This window comes from Piliocolobus tephrosceles, chromosome 11 (assembly GCF_002776525.5).
Source record: "Piliocolobus tephrosceles isolate RC106 chromosome 11, ASM277652v3, whole genome shotgun sequence".
Lineage (NCBI taxonomy): Eukaryota > Metazoa > Chordata > Mammalia > Primates > Cercopithecidae > Piliocolobus > Piliocolobus tephrosceles.
Window position 1 is genome coordinate 91,442,885 of NC_045444.1, and position 23,736 is coordinate 91,466,620.

The following is a 23,736-nucleotide window of genomic DNA, read 5'->3' on the forward strand; positions in this document are numbered from 1 at the left end:
AGGTGCTGATGTTTGATGGCTTCTAGTCCTGGTTTTATCACTTACTGGTCATGTAAACCTAACCTGCCCCCCATTTTGAATATATTGATAGGAACTTCCTCCAGGCACTGGTAGGAGAAATAGGTGAGATAATACAGTCTGATACTATCTGCTTTGAATATGGTAAACATTCAGTAAATGTTAACTGCTATACTTTTCCTTATTGTATAGATGAAGACATTGAAGCTCAGAGAAGCTAAATAACTTCCCTACATTTAGAAAGTGGTGTGAGCCCAGATTTGAACTGAGTCAGTGTGACTGCAGAATCTAGGTTCCCAACCATGAAGGATTCTAACAAAGAGTGCCAGTAGACGCAAGAGCATGCGGGGTGGGAGGAGGCCAGTGTTGAAGAATACAGCTGAGTGCATGCAGGGAGAGGAGGCTGCATTCAGTTCCAGGCCATTTATGGGGGCCTTGGGAGACCTTGGAAAGAAACTGAGATGTTTTCCTGGAAATCAATGGAAAACAACCTGTTCTTCAGTTATTTTGTATTTAAATGAAACAAGACATCTCTTTATTTACCTTTGACCTAAACTGTCTTCTAAGCTAATACTGTATTTTCAGTGAAGAAATATGAACTAGATGTTCAAATGGGAGACTCCTCAAAGATTTAGGAGATTGCAGAAGAGATCTCCTAGGAACTAAATACTGAAACCTTTTTGTTTGTTTGTTTGTTTGTTTATTAAACCACATCTGGGGTCCAAGCGTAGAACTCTGTCTTCTCACTGCTCTGGAATTTTTTGATTCAAGCATTCTGTTTTCAACTAGCAAGGTTCACTGGGACTATAAGGTGTATAAAACCCACTAAGGGGACTAGATATTTTATAATCTCTAGCCAACGTATCTTCTCCTTGCTGGACAATTGAGGGAAGAAGTCAAATCACAGAGATTGCTTGGGAAATATGAAACCAAATAAGCATGGAGAGTCATATAATTCAAGCAGGGCCAACTTTCTATGCACATGACCTCAGGGTTCCATGCTTATGAGAAGCCCATGCTTGGTTTAATCCTTTAATGTCATCGTCTTGAAGTTCTTAACATTTTTAGAACAAGGTCTACACATTTTCATTATATACTGGGCCCCTAAAGTTGTGTACTCGGTCCTAGATTCATGAATTTGATGATACCATGTCACGATTTTTCATGTGTCTGTCAGCTATTTCATAGTAAGTAGATCTCTGTTACTGGGACTTCAGGTTTGTTCCTTAATCCAGTGGATCCCTTCAACTGGACAGTACCTAAAATAGTCCTGCCAGCAAATACACCTCTGACACCGTTCTCCTGACTTTATTACTCCGTTATCTCATTGAAACACCACTTCTTTAGCCTGTTTATATAGTCATTTAAATATTGTTCTGGGTGCCTATTTTTAAGTTCACTTTGTGTATTTATAACTGGACCATTACTTATTTAATAGATGAACTCTCTGAGAGAACCCATGTTTCCTAATTCTTTGAGAAGTGTTTCATATATTACCTATATGTAGATGAAATAAATATTAAGTTTGAAATTTACATGAGGGTGGGATTGTCAGGGCCAACCGGATGATAATAGAACCAAAACCATTTTGGTAGGATAGAGAAATGTGGTTGCAAAGCAAGCAGTCATCAGGGTGATAAACTAGCTGAATTCTGGCAAATACACGGTTCAAGAAACGATGAAAAGAGGACTTCGGTGAGAGTCAAAGACACATGCTCACAGACACATGTTTTTTTTTTTTTTTTTTTTTTAACCCATCACTATCACTGGTCAGATCCTTTCTAGGGTTTTTAATCCTTGGTAATTTGAAGAACAAGGAGGTAGTTTACAGGAAAGCAGCAACGATGATTGATGACCGGATAGTGGGGGATTGTAGAAGAAAGGCTAAAATATATAAAATGTTATTTATTCTGGGGAACAGGAAAAGTAACTAATGGAAGCTTAGAGTCTTTAAGCACATAAAAGTTTTTAAAATGAGCTTTGTGAGTAGATTTACCCCGTGTTAGTAATGGACATATGATATGAAATTTCAACATAAAGAATTTGTAGGAAATAATGATAGACACTTGGATTATGCAATCATAGAAATGTTAAAATTTTATTTGTGCATGTTTTTATTGTAATAGCTTTTATCCATCTGTATTTGTTTAGAATGTGAATGTGTGATTTAAAAACCAAAGGCCCATCAATCAAAACACTTCCCACCTGCTCTCTCTTAAGGGACTATCAAAGTAGTAAATTAAATGAAACCAACGTTGTTTTACTACTTGCCCATCATAAAATATTACTGGTTCCAGGTGAGTGCCTATTTACAAGGGAGCTTTGAAGATTTAATAGGGATTTTAAGTGAATGGAATACCATGTAATGAAAAATTTTACATTGTAAACAAAATTGAAAGGTAAACTGGCAAAAAATAAATTTGCAAGAATAAGACAACTTCAATATATTTAAAATAAAAAGTACTTATACATGTTAATAAGAAACACTAAAAACAAAGTGAAAAAGAAGGGCAGAGTATAAACAGACACTTTACTGGAGAAGTAAAAATAGCGCCTAAAAATATCGTCAATATCATGGCCGGGCGTGGTGGCTCACGCCTGTAATCCTAGCACTTTAGGAGGCCGAGGCAGGCGGATCACGAGGTCAGGAGATCGAGACCATGCTGGTTAACACGGTGAAACCCTGTCTCTACTAAAAATACAAAAAATTAGCATGGTCGTGGTGGCGGACGCCTGTAGTCCCAGCTACCTGGGAGGCTGAGGCAGGAGAATGGCATGAACCCGGGAGGTGGAGCTTGCAGTGAGCTGGCCACTGCACTCTAGCCTGGGCGACAGAGCGAGACTCAGTCTGAAAAAAACCAAAACGTGTGGAGAGAGAGAGAGAGAGTGTGTGTGTGTCAATATCACTAGTAAAAATTGAAGTTTAGACAGGATATAATTTTATATGCAAAATTAGTAATGATTAGAAATAACACTTAGTATTGGGACTATGCAAAGACAGCCTATACTTTCGTATGTGTGGAACGGGAGAATGCTACACTATTTACCAGATGGCTGAATATACTATGAAATATTATTCAACCATATGAATTTTCTTTATTTGTCTTTACGGATTACAATTAGAGAAAGTTGCTCTTAAGAAAAATAGTAACTGAAAATATCAGAAACAAAATTGTGTGTTATGCATTGTGAATTGACATATATTTGTTAACATACACAGAGAGAGAGAAAGAGAGAAAGAAGACTAGGGGGAAAGCACCAAAGTTTAATCCTTTTGAAGTTTTGTTCATTTTTTCCTCTCTCTAACACACAGTCACACTACAGACACAATTTGCTGGAGGGATCTGGGGGAGTTTATAATCCTCACATCTTGCCTCTACACTTTTCTTTTTGCTTAGAAACCGTAAACACCAAAAGTAGTAAAGTACAAAAGTGGCCGTTAGGTCTGGGAGTATTAGGTTGAGGACTGACCTTGGAAACCCAGTATTGCCAATGGTCACAGCAACCTGGATTTTTGGGTCCAGTCCTAATTTCAACACTTGTGTTCCATTATTTGCCATAAGTATGCTCAATGTATTTCAATTTTGGATTTAGAAACAAGTCATAGTTTTATGTGCTCATATTTTAGGTGCTTTTGGAAGGTCTTTTGTGCTAAATTTATAAATTTAAAACTAACTCACAAAGACTGTCTACAATTAGAGACAAGACCCAGAATGTCAACTATTTCTAGAAAAGAGGTACCACACCACTTATAACAGTGAGGAAGGAGCAAGGACCCCAGCTTTCTTGTCTTCAGACCCCAATTAGTGGGGCATCATTCTATGTTGGTTTAATATACCCACAATCATAATTATAAATCTTGACATTTAGATGCTCCCAAAGTCAACACCTATCTCATCAGGGTTGGCCATATTATCACTAGCTAAGGAGATACAGAGCAATTAAAAGCTAAAGGAAAAGGTTAGCACTTCCACTCAGACAGAAGGAGTTCAGCAGCTAAACCTACCTGCAGTTGCAGTGTTAATTTTTTTAAATATCAGCTTTGAAGCCTTGTCATCCATGACAGGGGAGTCTAAATGAAATATTTAAGAGAAGTGCTTCCTCATCCTTCAATCAGGCTGTATGCTGACCTTTCTGTAGTCTCCACCAGTTGCTCAGCTGTCATGAAATGCTGGAGAAGGTAGAACATCATTGGACCTGTCATGAGGTCAATCAGCGGGAGCGTAGGCCAATTTGCTAAATGTGTTCATGCTAAAGAGTCAGTTCCCTAACCAGTCTGGTGAAATGTAGTACCAATTAATCACCAGCTAATTTTCAGGGGGTTGTGACCTTCTCCATATTTGCAGTCCACTTGCTACCTTACCTGACCTTGGGGGATCTCTGGCCTGGAATATGAGGCCACCCCAGGACATATGAAGCTGCCAAAACTTGTGTAATAGGCTATCAAGGTGGCAGGCCAGGGGACAATTATGCCCATTGCATCTACTCTGACCAGCACTGACCTACTTTAGTCAGAACATTCAGTGTGGTTTGCAAACCCTAAAGATATTCATACAGCTCAAGTATATGCAAAATCCATCTCTTTGAAATGTTTAATGATACAGTAAGATATTGTTTTTTTTTTTCTATCAACCTGTCAGTTCTTGATCTGTCTTTAGAAGGTGGTGGCTTTGTCACCATTCTCTGCAGAGGTTTATTATCTGAGAGCTGTTGAGTTGTCTTAAAAGCAGAAAGGTTCTTTTACAAAATAGTCTGCTCTATTTGTAGCCAAGTCTCATAAATTAAAATACTTGTCAAAATAAATGAATAGTATGTTTGTTATATTCATGACTTAAAATCACATTTGATTGCTTACTCATTAATCCACAAAATTAAGCAATACACCCTGGATTGCAGTCATTAGTACAAATAAGCAGCGTTCTTCTAACAGCCATCGTGGAGAACACTGTACAGTTGTGTTTGTTTCAAAACTAGGTATGTTAATGCACAAATTTGTTTTACAATTTCAAAATAATTCCTCTGGAAGAAAATCAAATACGTATATGTAGTCCACCAGGAGACAAGGTTGAAATCATAATATTAGTAGATTTTAGATGGATGTGGCAATTGTTAAATGCAGTTTTACATTGAACCTCACAGATGGACAGAAGCTATTTTGCTGTGCATAGGAATGTATGTGGCATGAAGATGACCTTTATCCCTAACAGGATGGAAAAGTCAGGAGTAGGGAGATGGTGTTCACACCAAAGTGAAGATATCCATATGACAGAGGCTTTGTTCTCCTGCTTGGATATAGCAGAAAACGTAGATCATTCATTTACCTAAGCAATTTTTTCCCATGTGCCAAGTAACGTACTTGGAGCTTGGAATATAAAGTCAGTTGTACTTCAGTTTTTTCATCTGTAAAATGGGAATAACAGTGGATTTATCATAGGATTTCTTATGCATATGAAACAAAATAATACATTTCAGCACTTAATACAGTGCCTAGCACATAGTAAGGGCTATATAAGTATTTGAGAAATATTTTTAATGATGTGACCCATAGTTTCAAGTAGCTTACTGTTGACATATAGGTAGGGACAAGTATACCAAAGACCCTCATGCTATGTGACAGGTGATGATACAGTCATGGATGTAGCACTGTGGGATACTGGAGAGCCTGGTGCAGATAATTATGGCAGACTGACACTTTATTTCGAAAGTCTTGACGATGTATGATGAAGAACTTGAAGCTGGGCCAAGACCACACCCAGATCTGTATGCTGGAAAGACCACTTTGACAATAGTGTTATGGTTAAATGTCAGGGGGCCAGATTGGAAGTCAGAAGCACACCCAGGCCCTTGCCATGTTCCTTGGGCTTATTTAATTGTTGGAGAATGATCTTTGCAGAAATAAACCAGCCTTAGGTTCCAATAAGTTATTGCCTTCAAGGATTTATTGACATACCTATGGATGGCGGTGGCAGCATTATGCTTCAACTGAGAGATTGCCAGAGAGTATATTTCTGAGATGATTCTACCTTTGGTTTGACTAGAGAGTAGAAGTTGTAGGGAAGGAGGGAAAATGAAATGGAGCTAGTTAAATAATATTGAATATGGATGTTACAATATTGTAAATGTATGTAGTGCTTTATAATTTAGAAATATTTTCCATGTACTATTTTATGTCTTCTAGTGTTGGGTATACTTGCTTCAAATAGAATATTGTTTAAAAAATGTAGGTAAGATGTATGTAATTTAGTTAAGATTAACTTGAAGAAAAACTACTTGTGTGTGTGTGTGTGTGTGTATGTGTGTGTTAGTGTATGTGTGTCCATACATTTTAAATATCCCAGCTTGTCTTGTGTCTTTATTTCCTCCCAAGATTTTCAAAGCCCTAGAGATTGGAAAGAATTAGTCTATGTAGCTAGTGATACATTGGGGAAATGGCAAGTGAGACCACCTAGTAAATTGGGATCATCTTTGAGAATTTTCCAGACAGTTTAACTCAAGTATGTTATCTTCCACCTTTGCATGTGTCTTTTTTTTTTTTTTTTTAATTATGTGCAATTCTTGGGAAGCAAGAAGGTTATTGACAAGGCAGGTATATTGAGTTTTTAAACTTTCTAGCATTCATGTTATTCTGTGATGCTTGAAACTTCTCCCTGCTTTGATCTGACTTGCTTTTACCATAGTTAATCTCTAGATATCTCTAGGAGAAGGGCTTTATGGATGTCACTTGACCTCTTCAATGGCACCCTTTGCCCTACCACTGCTAGAGATGGTGAAGGGCACAGAGACAAGGGCTTCTCAGGCCTCCCCTTTGTATATTAGATGTGAGTTGTGAATGTTGTTTAATGAATAGTGAGTGAGTGTCCCTAAAGAAAGTAAATAATACAGCAGACACAAATTCAAAATTTTCTTCAACTTGTCAAGGGATAACATATCATCTTTGAAATTTTAATTCAAGTCAGAGAAGAAAATGTGATTCAATATAAGATGGGTTTAATGTGTATCTGGCTTCTTTAGGAACATACTACATAATTTAAAAGAAGTAGATGTATATTTGACTGAAATATGGGTGGTTATTTAATAGGGCGTATTTTTGTTATTATGGGACAATTCAAGCAGATGCATCTTTAAAAAGTGATCAGGATAAATAGAGTTTTCAGTACAGTTGAATAAATCATGTTATTTTCTTCAGAATAATGCTTAAAGCTGTAAAATTTATAAAGGTTCCTGTTATGGATTTTCAGTTTGGGGAGGAAATGAAAATAAGTTTATCTCATTTACTGACTGTCAGTTGAACTTTCTGAGAATCAGAGCTGTTATGTCCCTGCTTTGATGATGCTAGAGCTGATGCTTGCATCTGATGAAGATGCTAAAGTGGGCCTGCTAATTTTTAAAATCTGGATTAAATGCTTTTAGCGAGCTGTCAAAATCCTATGAAGGAAGAGACCATACTTTGAAACCTTCGTTTAAAGTGGCATAAAAATCAGCTCACATAGTCAATTGTTATTTAGTTACAAGCAGATGCATACATTTAAATGAAATTCTGCCGTTTCACTCCCTTCCCAAAGGTGATAATGTGTTTTTCTCTACTTGTGAAATTGTTGTAATTTCTCAGTCTTACTTAGATTTGATTGTGTTTATTAAGATTTGAGACAAATGATTCCAATTTTATAGGATACTGGGTTTTTTTTTTTTTTTGTCTTTTAATTTAACTTGGTAGTTGGTAACACGGAATATGTAGGAAACAGTAAAAAATATCAATACATTGTTTAGTTCAACAATTTAACCCAAAGAACTCAATGTGGCAAATAAGCCTTTCTTAGTAGTACATTAGTTCACTTGACATGTAATTAAAATAGAGCCACATATTTCTCAGTGTAATCACGAATAAAAATGCCATTATAAATACAGTTTATTGTACTCTGTAGCATTTGGATGATTCTTTTTTATTTTCTACATAGGCAAAAGATAATAGCATCAGATTATAAAAATTCAGGCTATAAAAATGACAGAATGCTACAGGTTGGCAACAGAATAAACCACACCATGAATATTGAGAGACTCTGCAATAAATGTTCTTCACGGCATTTATTGTTAAAATATTTACTTGTCGGCATAGAAGCTGAAGGCATTGGTATATTGCTTCAAGTTATGGTCGGCAAAGACCAGACAGCACAAACCGTGTACTGCTAGGCAGAAGTGTGATACAGTACTGTATTGTCTGAGGGTTGTGTGTTCTTATATGATGAAGAACAAGAATAAAAGAAAAGCAGAAATTACCTATTGGTTGTGTTTGATCTTGGTACTTTTTGTGTTCCTCTGTCAGTCCTGTGATGAAGAGATTAAAGAAAAACAACAAAGTAAAAGCAGAATAGGGATAAACAAGTCAAGTGGGACTCAGTCTGGAAGCCAGAGAATGATAGCTATGGTAGGAAAAGAAATTAAATTTAACCTTTCATTGTGTGCCAGCCTCTATGCTCAGCATTTGGGCATGTTAGGGATATATCAAGGAAGTTAGTATTCTACCCCATTCCTTCTCACTCCCTAAAATACTCACATGTTCACACACACCTTTACTAGTGATACTGATCATAATAACCTTAGTGTTTTAGAATAAAAACAGATCTGAGTCCTGGAAGGGATACTGATAGAGTGAAATTGCAGAGTACATGGCTCTTTTGATCAGATCTGTTATACAGGGTCATGGTTATTGTAAATTATCCAAAGTTCTTTTTAAATTTTTTTTAAATTTTACTTTAAGTTCTGGGATACATGTGCAGAACATGCAGGTTTGTTACATAGGTATACATGTGCCATGGTGGTTTGCTACACCTATCAACCCATCATCTAGGCTTTTAGCTCCACGTGCATTTCGTATTTGTCCTGATGCCCTCCCTCCCCTTTCTCCCCCTGACAGGCCCCGGTGTATGATGTTCCCCTCCTTGTGTCCATGTGTTCTCGTTGTTCAGCTCCCACTTACGAGTGAGAACATGCGGTGTTTGGTTTTCTGTTCCTGTGTTAGTTTGCTGAGGATGATGGTTTCCAGCTTCATCCATGTTCCTGCAAAGGACATGAACTCATTCTCTTTTATGGCTGCATAGTATTCCATGGTATATATGTGCCACATTTTCTTTATCCAGTCTATCATTGATGGGCATTTGGGTTGGTTCCAAGTCTTTGCTATTGTAAATAGTGCTGCGATAAACATGTGTGTGCATGTGTCTTTATAGAAGAATGATTTATATTCCTGTGGGTATATACCCAGTAATGGCATTGCTGGGTCAAATGGTATTTCTGGTTCTAGATCCTTGAGGAATTGCCACTCTGTCTTCTACAATGGCTGAACTAATTTACATTCCCACAAACAGTGTAAAAGTGTTTCTTTGTTGTTCTTGTTGACTTTTCTATTCTTTTTACCTTTACAAGGTAAAGGAATGAGAAAAATATGGAATGATTTTCTAAAATAAGATTTATGGATATCACTTTTTTTCTAAGAGAATCCTAGTTTCAGATGTTCCTTTCAGATCACCCGTGGGTAACGCAGGGGTGAATGCATACCCTTAACGAAGCTAGTGCCTAATCTTTGAATTGGGAACACCAGTCAGCCTTGGCAATTAATATCTAGTTATTGAAAATAATTCACACATACCATGTTAATTAATTTATTTCCATGTGTTTTCCTAAATCCTGTTTAGAAGGTAGATGTGTTCCTGAGAAAGACACTAAACCTCTTTCTCTCAAACAGGGATACCTAAATCATGAGATAAGCATCTCACTTTCCTGATGCCTTAATCATACAATCTTTTCATATTGAAAAGAAGTACAGAAAGCTGGTAGGGTCTACAATGTGAAATTTTCATGACTTTGAAAATAAAGTTGGACACTTCAGTGTTGAGCTTATGACACACCTCTTCAGGCTGCGTCTCCACTTGCTCTGGAGTTTTATTCACATTTGTCCTTAAGCTACTTTAAGGGACACTTTTAAAAAGCTTCACAATAGATAAATCAAAGTGGTGTATTGGCAGATAGCTGGGTGAGGCAGTACCTGGGACAGATTGTGAACCCCACCACCTCTCCATTCAGCCTGCATCCTGCTTCATCCAGTCACCAAATGGGCTGACTCCCCCTTTTGAAAGTGAGCCTGAAAAGGAAAGAGAAGATAGATAATCTCCATTTTTGGAGTATGATGGGGCAGAAGCAATTTCCCCCAGTGTTGAATAAAAAAGGAGGAATTTATCTGCCATAATTTCCAAAGCCAAACCAACAATAATGATGATGATGATACCTTGAGCATCTTAAGATTAAATATGAATCATTTATACACATTCATTTAATTAAAAAAATTGAATGTCCTATAAACACATGAAAAATCTAGGTATCTTTTGTGGCTATATTAGATTTTAGTATCTGTTTTGCCTCATATTTCACTGATTTTTTTCAGTAAATATATATCAAGCACCTATGATGGCATATTCACTCTTCGAGCCAATGGGGATACACAATCAATAACAAACTCAGGGTTCTCATGGAGCTTACATTCTAGTGAGGTGCGGAGACAGGCGATAAAATAAGAAGAGCCGTGGTGCTGACAGGATGATACACATGATATAAAGTAAAACAAAGGAGGGGAATACAGGGAGTAATGAAGATGCTGCAATTTAATGTAGCCACAGAAAGCCTGGCATTTGATTAAAGATCTGAAAGATCGAGGAACAAGCCTTGCAGGTGTCTGGTGGAAGACTGTGGCAGAGAGAACAGAAAATGCAAAGACCCTGAGGCGGGTGTAAAGACAATAGTGCAGCTGGATGGCGTACTGAAAACAAGGGGTGGGATCGGTAGAACATGTGGTCAGAAATAAGAGCAAGTGACCATACGGGCCATTGCAGAGACTTAGGCTTTTCTTCAGGTGAGGTGGGTAAGTATTACAGGAGTCTCCTCAGAGGAGACACGTGATCCAATTCGTGCTAGCAAGGTCAGTCTGGCTGCTGTGTTGCGCGCAGGGGGAAGAGGCAGTGGGTAGAAACAAGGGGACTAGTCAGAAGGCTGTTAAGAAACATATAGTAGCTGGGTCCAAATTGGTGACAGTGGAGGTGGTGAGAAGTGGTCAAATAGAGTGTATGAGAGACAGAGGGAGAGGGGAGGGAGAGAGAGTTGAAGGATTGCTACAAGGTGTTTGACCTGAGCAACTTAGAAGGATGAATTACCATTAATTGGGATGTAAAGAACTGTGGAAAGAGCTTTGGAAGGTCACTTTTTCCATTTTTGACTCGTTAGATTAGGAAATGAGCCTGGAGTTACAGAAGGGGCTGGGTTGCACCACTTAAAATTTTGAATTTATCAGCCTATAGAGTTATATTAACCCATGAAACAGATGATATCACTAAACAAATTTAGACATATGCTCTTCAACATTTTTGGAGACCAAATCCAGAAGATGAAGAAGAAAAACCAAAAGAAAACTTGATGGAGGGCCCAGAGAAATAAGGGTAAACCAAGAGACTGGTACCCTGGAATCCAAGTGCAGAAAGTGCTTTGAGAAGGCAGTGATCACCTGTGTCCTGAAGTAAAGCCAGAGAAGCACCTTTAGATTTAGGAATCTAGAGACTGTTTTTGATCTTGATAAGAGCAGTTTCAGTGGAGTTGAGGGTTGAGAGCCTGACTAGAGTGGCTTCATTAAAGAATGGGAGGAGAGATATTGGAAATTGCTGTGTAGACAGCTCTTTCAAATTTTTGCTTCAGAGGGGAGGCAAAAAATGGGATGGGACCTGTGGTAAGTGGATCCTGAGAAGGTCATTGGTTTGGTGGGAGAACTTGTAGCATATTCGTAGACTGACCTTCCTGTGTCTATCTGGGGATTAGATGCTTAAATACTGACAGAGGTCTTGCGGGAACAGGAGTTTTGACTGGAAGTAAAGATTGTGTGAACAGATCATTTTGGATTATGGAGTCTCCTGGAAATGCCAGCACTGCAGTAGGTGGCACAAGGACACTGGCATCATAGAAGGAGACTGGAGGGCAGACTAGAAGGAGAGAGAAGGCAGCAGAGGAGCAATCATCCAATCCAACATTGCCGGTTTGCGTTTTGTGTAGGGTGTGGGTTACTGCAGCCCCTGAGGTGTCAGTGAAAGCTCTCCCACATGCCATACAAGTTTACTCTAAGCGAAACCTTAACACAAAAGCTTTTTAAATAGAATTCCCTCTTTCATGTTCAAGGCATCTCTGTGGGAAAGATAACTTTGAATGGGTTTAAAGGCAAGGAGGGAAGGCCATTTCCACGCACAGGATTCTTTAAAAACCAGCATGCCTTCTGTTGAGGGACTAGAAGAGTGGTTTATGTTAATTAACGAGTCTCTGTAACATTGTCTTCTGAGGAGTCTGCTACCCAGGAATGTAGGTGTTCAGATGACTGAAGTAATATGTTTAACAAGGACCTGCAACATATGATTCAAACCAATTATCAATGTTGAAACAAGCGTAAGTCTGTATATATTGTAGATGTTGAGATGAACACTGGACGCAGAGTCTGTTCAGCAAGCAACCATGAGAGCTGTGACAGATCAGCAGCTGGTCCTCTTCTTCCAGGAGGAGAGACTTTTTCATCCATTCAGGATAACTAGGTGCTAACTGGGAAACAATCTAAGCAATGATTTTAATCAGAGCTTATGAGATTTGGGGAGCATCAGGTCTTGCTATTATAATCTTCAAGAAAAGTGATGTATTGCCTGTGTCGCCAAAAAGTGGAGTTCACATTCTTTAGGGCATAACACCCTTATGGACAAATTACAGACATTCTTCAGCGTAGCCTCTCTTTTTACAGTTTTCTTTTTGGAAAACAGCTACAGTAGAGGAAAATACTTTCTCCTGGATTGAAAATTAAAAAGACTAGATTCTACTACCAGCTACCATTTAGTCAGTGACCTTGGGAAACAAAATTTCGGAGCTACTCTGTTCTACCATTTGATAAATAGATATAATATTCTTACTGCATACACTGTATACTTTTGTGGATAAAATGTGTGGAAAACAGTAAAGTATCTTAAGAAAAAAAATAATTATTTTATGAGTTATCACTTTTAAGTTTTTGTATTATACTTCTAGTTGATGTTCTATTTTTTCTCGTTTTTCCAATATTTAAGGCACATGAGGGTTATACTGAGTTAAGGATGTCATATGAAAGAAGAGTAAGATAAAACTCTTAATTTACACTAAACTGTTCATAGTACCAAAATGATATGCCATTGCCTAGTTGATAGGTATGTTAAATGTTAAAATGAACATTACTAATATATGTCAGAATTCATGAATACACAAAATTGAAGTTATTATGTAACAGAAATAATGATGAAAATCACACATCCACCACATTAAAAAACTGATTTCATTTTCCTTTTCAAGATTTAAAGTGTTAAACTCATTCTGGCTGGATGATGAGAAAGATACACTTCTACTGATTCTTTTTATACTAGAATAATCTTTCATTATTAATCTATTTAAGTCTTATCTCAAGTTCATCAGTGTTGCCAGTTGCAAATAGAAAATGCATGTGCTCAATTTCAAGAATTAAAAATAATGCCTTAGGAGTAGCATTTCTTTTCTGTGGCAAGAGGATTGTTGGATTTTCCAATTAAAGAAGTCTCCATACTGGAAATGAGTAGTCAATTATGAAAATTATTTTTGAATGGCCAATTTGCATATCCCTAATTGTATTCATTTCTTTTGAAAGACCGAACTTGAAATTTTTGATGTTTTGATTGGTTAACCCTGCACTTCTGTTATTAATACTATTGCCAACAGGGTTCCCCTATGAATGGGGCTTTGAGTATCTTTCCTGAATAAATGCTTGAATCATAAGTAGGTTTGTTTTACTTAATGAACAGAAAATATCTAAAGATGTACAACCGGTTTTTACATTTACACACATTGCACTTTTTGGAATGACAGTAGCATCTTTGAGCTGCCTCGTGTAGTCACATTTGGACTTTTCTACATCAGCTGATGAGAAACCCATGAAGTTTCTGAATGTTGGTGCTGTCTGTTGGCCACAAGTGCAGTTTCAGCAGAGCTGTCCTCACTGCCTGTACAGTAGTGTCTGTGTGATTACTTGAATTTTTAAAGATATCTTACCCTTATTTTAATGAAAAAAAATGACTTGGAAATGGACAGTTAAGAGTTTTTATATTAACGGTGAAAAGCATACTTCTCACGTAAAATAAAATTGACATATAATTAGATTAAAAGTAATGATGTTGAGTTGTATTGGACTTAGCATTCCATTGGACTTAAACCAGTCAACACAGAGTCAATCATGAAGGAAAAGGACAAAATTAAAGACATGTACAAAAATGGGATACCTATTTATGCAAGATAAGCACAAATTGAATATGCAAAGTTCAACGCATGTTCAACTTTGGTTTTTGGAAGCACTCTTTAATAAAGGGACAATGAAGTCCTTTTAGGCATATTAGGGAAGGTGGGGTAGTGGGAAGGGGAAGCAGCCATTTCATTCCTTTAAGAGAGTGAGCCAAAATTGGTTCTCTTTTTCAGTAATAGACAAAATAAACAAATGAATAAACCAGTATTATTTCTTGACAATAGTGCTTATAGACATAATATTATTGAAAAATTAAGAGTTGTGGTATAGTAACATTAACGTTTTAAGTTTGATGAGGCGATTTTCTTTGAAACCAAATAAAGATCTCATTCAGCTAGATAGTGTCCGTGTTGTATGCATGTCCTACAAACTAATTAGTGTTGTTGGATTTGTTTGTAGCTGATTGCTGTGTTTGAAGAACAAGAACCACTCCACAAGATTGAGAGCCCCAGTGGAAACCCTGCAGAACGGCAGAGCCCAGATGCTTTTGAGACAGAAGTGGCTTCCCAACTGGCTGCATTTAAACCAATTGGTGGGGAGATTGAAGTAACCCCTTCTGCTCTAAAACTAGGTATGTGTAATGTTTATGGTATTCTTTTCACCTGATTGAAGATTCATCATCTTGTTGATTAGGTGTTGTTTCTTCTTTGTGACTTTTATCCTGTTAATATTTTTATATTATGGTTTATCTTTTCTTTAAACTATTTTTGTACATAGCTCTTTGCAGCCACTGTTGCTTAGGTAAGTGGATGCAGCTTTTTGCTGAACTGAAGGTGAATCAGAATTGTATGCCCTTGAAGTAACACGGGGGAGTCAGATGCTAAATGTTGAAGTGTGCCTGTATCATATGAGTATAACTTTTTTTAAAAGTTCCTGAAAAAAGTCATTTGGGAAAAGCCAAGGTTTGTCAAAGAATCCATGCTAGAAATAAAGGTCACTTTATTTTCTTAGCCTCGGTCTTTTTCTCCCTAGGCTATAATCTAAGAATCTGGGGGAAATGTTTTGAAGTTAATTTTGAAATTCTTTTCTGATGATTTATTCAGACAAGACAATTCATCCAGTAATTTTGCTTAGAATTATTTTTCATTGTATTTGTAGAATGAGAAAGTAAATATTATTCTAAAGTTTCAATCAGTTTACAACTCCAAGAGAAATAACATGTCTGTTTTGGTGATACCTTCTAAAGATAAATTTAGCTCAATTTAACAGCATGAAGTTTTTGAAAATCCACTAATATCTTGGTATTTCAAACAACTTTTTATGCCTGTGGAGTATTTGTGCAACATTTGGAGACTGCTTAGAGCACCTGTTATGAGGGAATTCTCAAGCTAGAAGAACAGAGGCTTATTCCACTTTGCAAAGGTCAGCTTCTTCTTCTTTTAAAGCAAAACATATGCTTTAAATGGTTAGAATGGTACATAGTACTCATTTTCCCATTTAAAATATATACTGTGAAGTTAAACTTACATACTCTAATGCTGACAATCTGTATTTTGTACTGATCTTCAGAAAAGTATCTGTAGTGGCCCTTTTAAAATAAACCAAATGGAAATTAATGACCTATGGTCTTCGTGGGTTTTCCTCTATCTTTTGGAACCAAGCTAGTGAAGCAGTCTGCTGGAACGTGGCTGCTGGAGGGCTTTGTGGCAGCTTCTCTTCATCTAAAGCCAGCCTTGTGGCTTCAGCAACCTTACAGCCCCATCATTCATTTGCATAATGGATGCCTTTTTATCCATTATGCAAATGGCATGAGAGGAAAATTAGGCAATAAGGGAAGACGAAAGAAGAAAATTGCTCTTGCTTGTTTTAATATTCTATTTATAAGCAAGCACTGTGGTCTTCAAATGACCGAACCTCAGAGTACTTCTGTGCCGGAGAATTTGTTTTCACCTCTCTCTTATGCGTGTTCTCAGGGAAAAAAGTTTGTTTTCTTCAGCTTTTTTGTTGTAATATTGGAACAACATAATACTGAATGCAAGAAAAAAAAAATCAGCTGAGATTCCACTTCTTTGAAAGTGGACGTTTTACTTCTTCCATAATGATTTTTGATAAGTCAGAGAAAACAATATTTATTACATGAGTACACACCATCTAAATCCCTTACTCATAGTAACTAATTTAAGCCTCATCATACTTAGTCAGCTTTTATTATTTTTATCTTTTCAGAGTTGAGGAATAGGCACAGAGAAGTTTAGTAACTCAGCAAAAATCATAAAGCTATTAGTTGGCAGAGCCAGAATTTGAACTCTTGCTGGCTACAGCATGAGGAACCATTTTGCTGTGCTGACTCTGATATGCGGTTCCTAAAATGGCCAACTAATATAACTGTTTTGGGGTTTACTTTGAGAATATATGCCAAAATCCTGAAAATACTAAACTCCTTGGTCTACAATCTCATTTCACTTAGTACCAGGTTAAATGATGAGACTGCCTCACTTTTAGGTGGGAAACATTGCCTTCTAACCATTTGGCCTGAAACCTTGGCATCACCTCCAGTTCCACCGTTTCCTTCTACCTCCCCCACTCCGTCAGCTCTTCAGCTTCCCCGTCCACAGCCACCACAGCAGGCCGGAGCTTTGCCATCAATTAGACTATTGCAGAGGCCTCAGACTGACCTCTTTGTTTACAGTGTCTGCTTTCTCCAGTCCCTGCTGTTGCCAGAGCTGCCTTTGTAAATCACAAATCTGATTATATAATATAACTCCCCTGCTTAACGACCTTCACTGGCTTCCCATCACCCTGAGAACCATATCCAAACTCGTTAGCAAGCTGATGCAGATGGTTCCTCTGAATCAGCAGGAGAAATGTGGGCAAGGATGAATGATGTAAAAAAATCATCCCTTATCCACCTTCATGGTTCTAGCAGTTTGGGTACTTTGCACTTCTGGAACTTAAAAAGCAAAGAAAAAACGTATTTGTCAGGTTTTTCAGATAGAGAAGTTAAAGAAGGAAGCAACACAGCCAGCTTTGGTCTCCACCCATTCTGTTTCCTTGTTAGCTCTGGGGCAGGATGTGGCCATAGGCTGTGTACCTCTAGATGGAGAGATGTGGTTGGCAGTAGAGGCTGTATTCATGGCACTTCTGGAAGTGGGACCTGGCCATGCTGTCTGGTCTACCCTGAAAGCCTGCTTAGGTGAAGAATGGGAGGGGCGGTGAGAGGAGTTTTGCACCACCTGTGCCCCAGCAGTTCCTCCTAACAGGGTGCTTGTGACATGCCAGCCATTGAACTCTCGCCCTTCATCTCCCTTCCCCAGTCAGCTCCTGTAGGCCATTGGAACTGGTAGTACCTTTCACAGCTCATTCACCCAACCTGGTACAGCAGAAATAGGGCTTAATTTTTACTGGTTTTCTCACTCTGAAGGCCATTTTCTTAAGAAAAGAGCAAATTTAATCTTCATTGGCTCACGTTGCTTTGCTTAATTAAGCAGACACAATTCAACAAATATTAGGAATCGAGATTTTTGTGGTTACATCACGTTGAGCACCCAAAATTTATGTTTTTCTGGTATCTGATATCAAAAGATACTCAATGTTCAGTATAATTTTTATATTTTTTTCCTACACAAGATAACCATCAACAATATTCTGTTAAAAACCAACAACCACCTTCTCCATATAATACATACAGCGGTGGACCCCTCCCATTCTTTCTTTATCTTCCGGGATGTAATACTTACACACGCATATTCATATTCCCAGGCCCTTAGTGATGTCGCTGCTTCCTCTCTGCCCACCTTTATTGCTGGCCACTCTTTCACAGTCACCTTAACCTGCAGCCACTGTGAACCACTCGCCATTCCAAATTTACTACCTTCAGATATCTGTGCCTTTGCAGATAATGTTCTCTCTACCTGGCTTACTCCTTTGTCTCTTATGTAGTGAACTCATGTGCACCTTTTAAGTTTAAGCTCAAATATGACCTTGTTCATGAAGCCTTCTCCAAATTTTTAAAACAGTACACTAAGCATACAATAAGTATTATTTCTTAATTCTTCATCTAACAATCAAGGGTTACAAAGATGAACAGCAGACATCTACCGACATAAAGGGGTTCATAGTCTCATACCCTATAAGCTAATGGGGTATATATTGTTCATTTGTAAGATGAGTTTTAAACCAAGTGGGCAACCACATAATTCCAACCTCATTCATCTAAATTATTTCTTATCATTTATTTTCTAATGGGTTTTCTAATGTAATGCTGAATGACTGAGCCCTGACTCAGCCCTAAGTAGCAAATCACTTTCACGCTTTAAGATTCTGTGACTCTGAAATCGGCCAAAGCATGTTACCATATAGTACAGAGATTGCTGGCCTGAGAGTTCGTTTCAATGATGAGCTGTGGTAACCAAAATACCAGGCAAAATTGGAAGGAATCATATTCACGTGATATATTTGGACTTAAGAATCATCTAGTTTGAGAATTTTCCAAGTCTTCTCTGTGAAACCCCACGGTTCTTCTGAGCATGTAGTAGGGTTTCAATGGATGCTTGATTCTAGTTAATAAATAACACTATTGAGCGTTTAAGTTCTAGATGCTATTTAAATTTGTTCATTCGCCATCTCTGGACAAATAGGATTGGTTATGCTAGTATAGAAGAAAGGGTGCAGAAGTCTATAAAGTAACCAATAAACAAAATCCCAATGCTTATCTACCCCAAAACCTCACCTCCACTCAAAAGACCTATGCATGCCTCAGAAAAAGTTTTGTGAAATGCTGACCTAGAAATACACAGTTCCACAGAATTTTATAATTAGCAATTGTCTAGGTAATCAACATTATTTAACAAGTGAGCAAATAAAAGCTTAAATTCAGTGTGTACTCTGATGTTGAATAAGGAACTAGAACTGGAACCCAGATCTCTCGGCTTCTAGAACAGTGCTTGTTCAGTTACATGACTTTTTAAAAATAATTATAGATTTCAATTATCCATATATTTTAGGTACTATATGTGATAGCACCTCACATCTTTTTGGAATTGAGTAGAGTGTAAATTAATAAATAGATACTATGAATAGCTATAAATCAAAAGCTACTGAGAGAACAAACACCAGAAAATGGAGGTGGAGAAAATGTCTTTTAAATCCTGTAAGTTTCAGAAATGAGTTTGCTTCCGTCTTCTTATCATCTCATCGTGTGTGTGTGTGTGTGTGTGTGTGTGTGTGTTTGTGTGTGTAGGAAAGTTCCACTAAAACCAATGTTCTAATGGGATCCGTAGGTATGGGGATTTTTTTAAATAATGTGGATATTTTAATACACTTTTTGATTTTTTAAATATGTACATATAGGGCCATCTGTATAAAAGACAAATTAGTGAGGAAAATTATTTTTAAGTTTAGGAGGGTAGGAGTCTCCTGACCCTTCCTCTGACTAGTCCCTGCACTGCCTTCATGATTAGTACCTAGCCACCTACTGTTCCCTAAGAGGCTTTTTGTGGCCATAGCCCAGGGTTGGCCCAACCCAGACTTTGTCCCTTGAGAGTCAGTGATATGGAGCTAGTTCGAGACCCTGCAGTATTCGATCTAGCTGTGTGATCAGGGTAAGTCATGTAACCTATCTCTATCAGAACCAAATTTTTCCAAACAAAAAATAAATCAGGACAAATCTGGGACACATTCTAGCGAAATAAAAATTGAAAACCAAGGCTATCCAGGTCACTCCCTGATGTGTCACCACTATATCTCCCTGGGCCAGTTTCCTCATCTATAAAATGAGCTGTCCTTTCTCCAGTGGGCCATGATGGTCCCATGAGTGTTTTGTTAATGCCAAACTGAGTTTGGATCCAACTCCATGCCTGGGCCAATTTCCCTCCTAGGGCCTCAATTAATTAGTAGTTTTTTACTTTGTATCTTTTGATAACTTTTCTCAGTACTTCTTGATTGAAATTTGCTGATTTGGATTCAAGGTTTCATGGGAAAATATTTATTTCGTGAAATTATTTTAGTAATGTAATTTAAGTAGTGTTTCAGGATGAAAAGTACTTTAAACTTGGCTGTTACCATGCTTGTGATCTAGATTACCTTGATATGAAGTAATCTGATTAAAGTTTGGAGAGTTGAAGTGGTATTAGCTTTATTCTCCTCTTGTATGTTAAACTTTGAAGATGAGCTACTTTCTATTTGAAAGTGATTCTTGTTTTTGAGACTTGAAAGCTCAAAGGTGCCTCAGATGCTTTATTGTTTCCATGTGTGTTTGTGCTTCTTCAAAACCGAAATGGAAATTATGATTATGTGTTTGTTATAATATCATTATTTTCAAAATAGAGTTCTCTTTATTTGCAGTGGTGTTCAGCAAACACTGTGTAGCTATAGATTCCTGATGAAAATTGTGACCATTTTCTATCTGATTTTAACTAATTTACTGCATAAAGGAAACATATGGGAACATTTTTCTCAATTTTTAACCAAACCAAATCCCTTTATGGCACTGATCTTCAGGAAAACATAAAGAAAGGGGAAGTTTATTCCTTTAATTAGGCTGCCGTGTGTAAGTAGCTGCTGTGCCCATAATGTGAGTTTAAGTATTGGCATCTGATCCTAGACAAACACACTCACACCACACACATAGCAGAACTAAAGCTCAGGGTCGGGTTATGCTTCTGATGAAGCCTTTGAATTCTGACTACAAAGCATATAAGCATGTGAGGGTTCCTTGTTGTTGGAAGCTCTTTGCTGTAGGCTGTGAAACCCAGAGTTAAAATTACCCAGAGTTAAAATTGCTTAGATGAATCCATAAGTTACAGTTTGATCATTGAGTTTCATCCTATTTGTTTCCTGTTGAGGCTGATTATTCAAAAGTTAGCGGTTATAGAATAGCTTTTCTTTCTTTTCTTTTTCCTTCTCTGGGAGTCTGGTATTTTTTTTTCCCATGAAGGCTTAAATGAATAATGTTATAATTAGCTATGGTAACCTTGCTAGGGGATCATCAATCAGTCATAGCCATATAGTCAACAAAGTGTGTGCTTGCTTTCTGGTGTGACTATAACTAAATCAGGACTAAGGAGGCTACAGTGTTACTAACCCATTTTGAGCACCACTCTTCTTTTGCTACTCTTTTCTTTTTTTAATTTTTTTTTTTTTTTTTTTTTTTTTTTTTTTGTAGCAATGGGTCTTGCTGTGTTGCTTAGGCTGATCATGAACTCCTGGCCTCAAGCAATCCTCCTGCCTCAGCTTCCCAAAGCATGAACCACCACGCCTTGACTGTTTTGATTTTTATTTTAGATTTTGTTTTCAGAGTAGTGAAAAAGTAGCTCTGTGGGAAAATGGCAGGTTATTCATTGAATATTTAAAATTAGCTTAATACTTTGTAAAAGGACTGGTGGTACTAGTTAAAGAATAAAGTCAATACCTAAAGACAAGTACCCCTAAAAAATATGAAAAGGTAATTACCATATAGGAGTAATTTTTGTTTGTATTAAGTAAAGCTATGAGTAATATTTTAAACATACAATTTTGAATATGCCTGGCATTACCTCCTTTTGCAGATGAATATATATAGGCCTCATAGTTGATCACTTCCTACCATTTTGTAAAACTACAATGATTAAGTTTGCTTGAAAACATGCTATAGTTTTATAAATGCATTTAAATGAGATATTATTTATTAAATTATATAGTGTTACACTTCAGAAAAATAAAAATTACCACCATCCTAACAGAACTTGTATTTTCATTTTTTTGTTTTATATTCAGTTAACTTTTGTATTTTAGTCTTATTTCAATTTCCTTTTTTTTTTTCCACCTGCTTCAGTTACCCTTTTGTCTCTTTAATTTTGTGTGCTATATCTGATGGCTAAGTTTAGTACCTAAATTTGTACTAAGTTAGTTGTACTCAAATAAAATTGAAAATTATTAAAAGGAATTTACATGTAACCTTTTAACCAAAAATGTAAGATAGTACATACAGCCAAGCTCTCATTTTTGTTCTTTTTCCAGCTGTATTTTCTAAGTTGATTATGTGACCTCTAAAAAAACACAGAGTTCACCATCTCCCCTTTGGCCTCTTACCAATGCCGGACCCACACTGAGACAGAGTCTGCAGATCCTCTAATAAACAAACGGAATGAAAGGTCACCTTTCCTACTGTTCACTTGGTATTAGACCCCTGGGTTTTTAAGCCTCTTTTGCAGATTGCTTTTAATAGTAAGTCCAGTGAAGCCATGTTTGCAGAGGCCTAGTCCCTAAGTAGTGAAAATATTTTCAGCACTGCTATCATATTCAGCTTCTTGTAGTTCCCCCGACCACTGATAAAATGATTTGCAGTTTGTCCTTTTAATAAAGGGGAGGGAAAAAACCAAGCCATGCACCTCTGACCTCTTCCCCACGCCCCCACCAGTAAAACCTCCATCGTCCTGCCTTGCAGCCAGTCGCCAGCTCACTCTCTTGTTTCAGGTACTCTGAGGCAGCTGAAACGCAGCCACACAGAATTGCCCTCTGTTCTCTAAATACAAGTACTGCTTTTCACAGCCTAATAAGGTTTAACATGTCTATTACAAAATGCCTTTAAATTACTTATCTGTATTAAAAATTTGTTGAAGATATGACTTAGATTTTTTATTTATACATTTTCATCTTTGGGACTATAAAATAAATTACATTTTCTCACAAATTTCTAATCATACCTAAATAAATTATTTATAGTAACCATGCTGATTTTCCTTTGCAGTTTGCAATTCAGGAATCTTGTTAACAATTTAATATATGGTAAAGCCCTTTTTGCACTGACAATGTAAATGTAACGTTTAGTCTTTGAGATTTTTTTTTTCTCTCTGAGTGTGTGTGTGTGATTTTTTTAAAAAATTTTCTTTCCACCCAGATGGGCAGGCAAAAAAAAAAAAAAAAAAAAAAAAAAAAAAATCCACTAATTTAATTATTTACAGAAGATCCATCTTAAGGACAAGTCACTCAGAGTTGGACACGCTTTCGTGACTGGCTTAGGATTTTCTCATTTGCTTTATCTGATAAAGCCATATGATGAATTATGCCCCAATATATACACATTTGGTTATTTACTTTTTCTGTATCTTATTTGAAATTTTACTAAGATCTTGATTTGGCCCAGCAAAAGTAGGAAATACTGAAACAGCTTGATCTGTTCATTCTCACACCCCAAAGTGATAAGGAAAGGTGACAGCCTTTGCTCAGCAATGGCCATAAAAGAAGTCACCTCTCTTTTGCTTACCCTTTTTTTGCTAAATGTTTACCAGATAAAAGACAAAGACCTCCCAGATATCACCACCACACCCTGTCAGTTTATCTTTGAAACAATGTATTCATTATATGGTACACAGAAAACAGCTCTCATTCTGTTTACTCATTGGCTTAATGGGAAAATGGTGATCGCTATCAGAAAA

At 37.2% G+C, this 23,736-nt stretch overlaps 1 protein-coding gene across 4 annotated transcripts in view; it reads left to right on the forward strand.

Annotated features, from left to right (window-relative positions):
* PARD3B (par-3 family cell polarity regulator beta) overlaps positions 1–23,736 on the forward strand; it is a 1,041,361-nt gene that overhangs the window by 411,257 nt on the left and 606,368 nt on the right. For all 4 annotated transcript variants that reach the window (XM_026454609.1, XM_026454611.1, XM_026454610.1 and 1 more), the window contains exon 3: positions 14,783–14,954. In XM_026454609.1, coding sequence (XP_026310394.1) covers positions 14,783–14,954 — 172 coding nt within the window. The remainder of the gene's footprint in view (positions 1–14,782; positions 14,955–23,736) is intronic.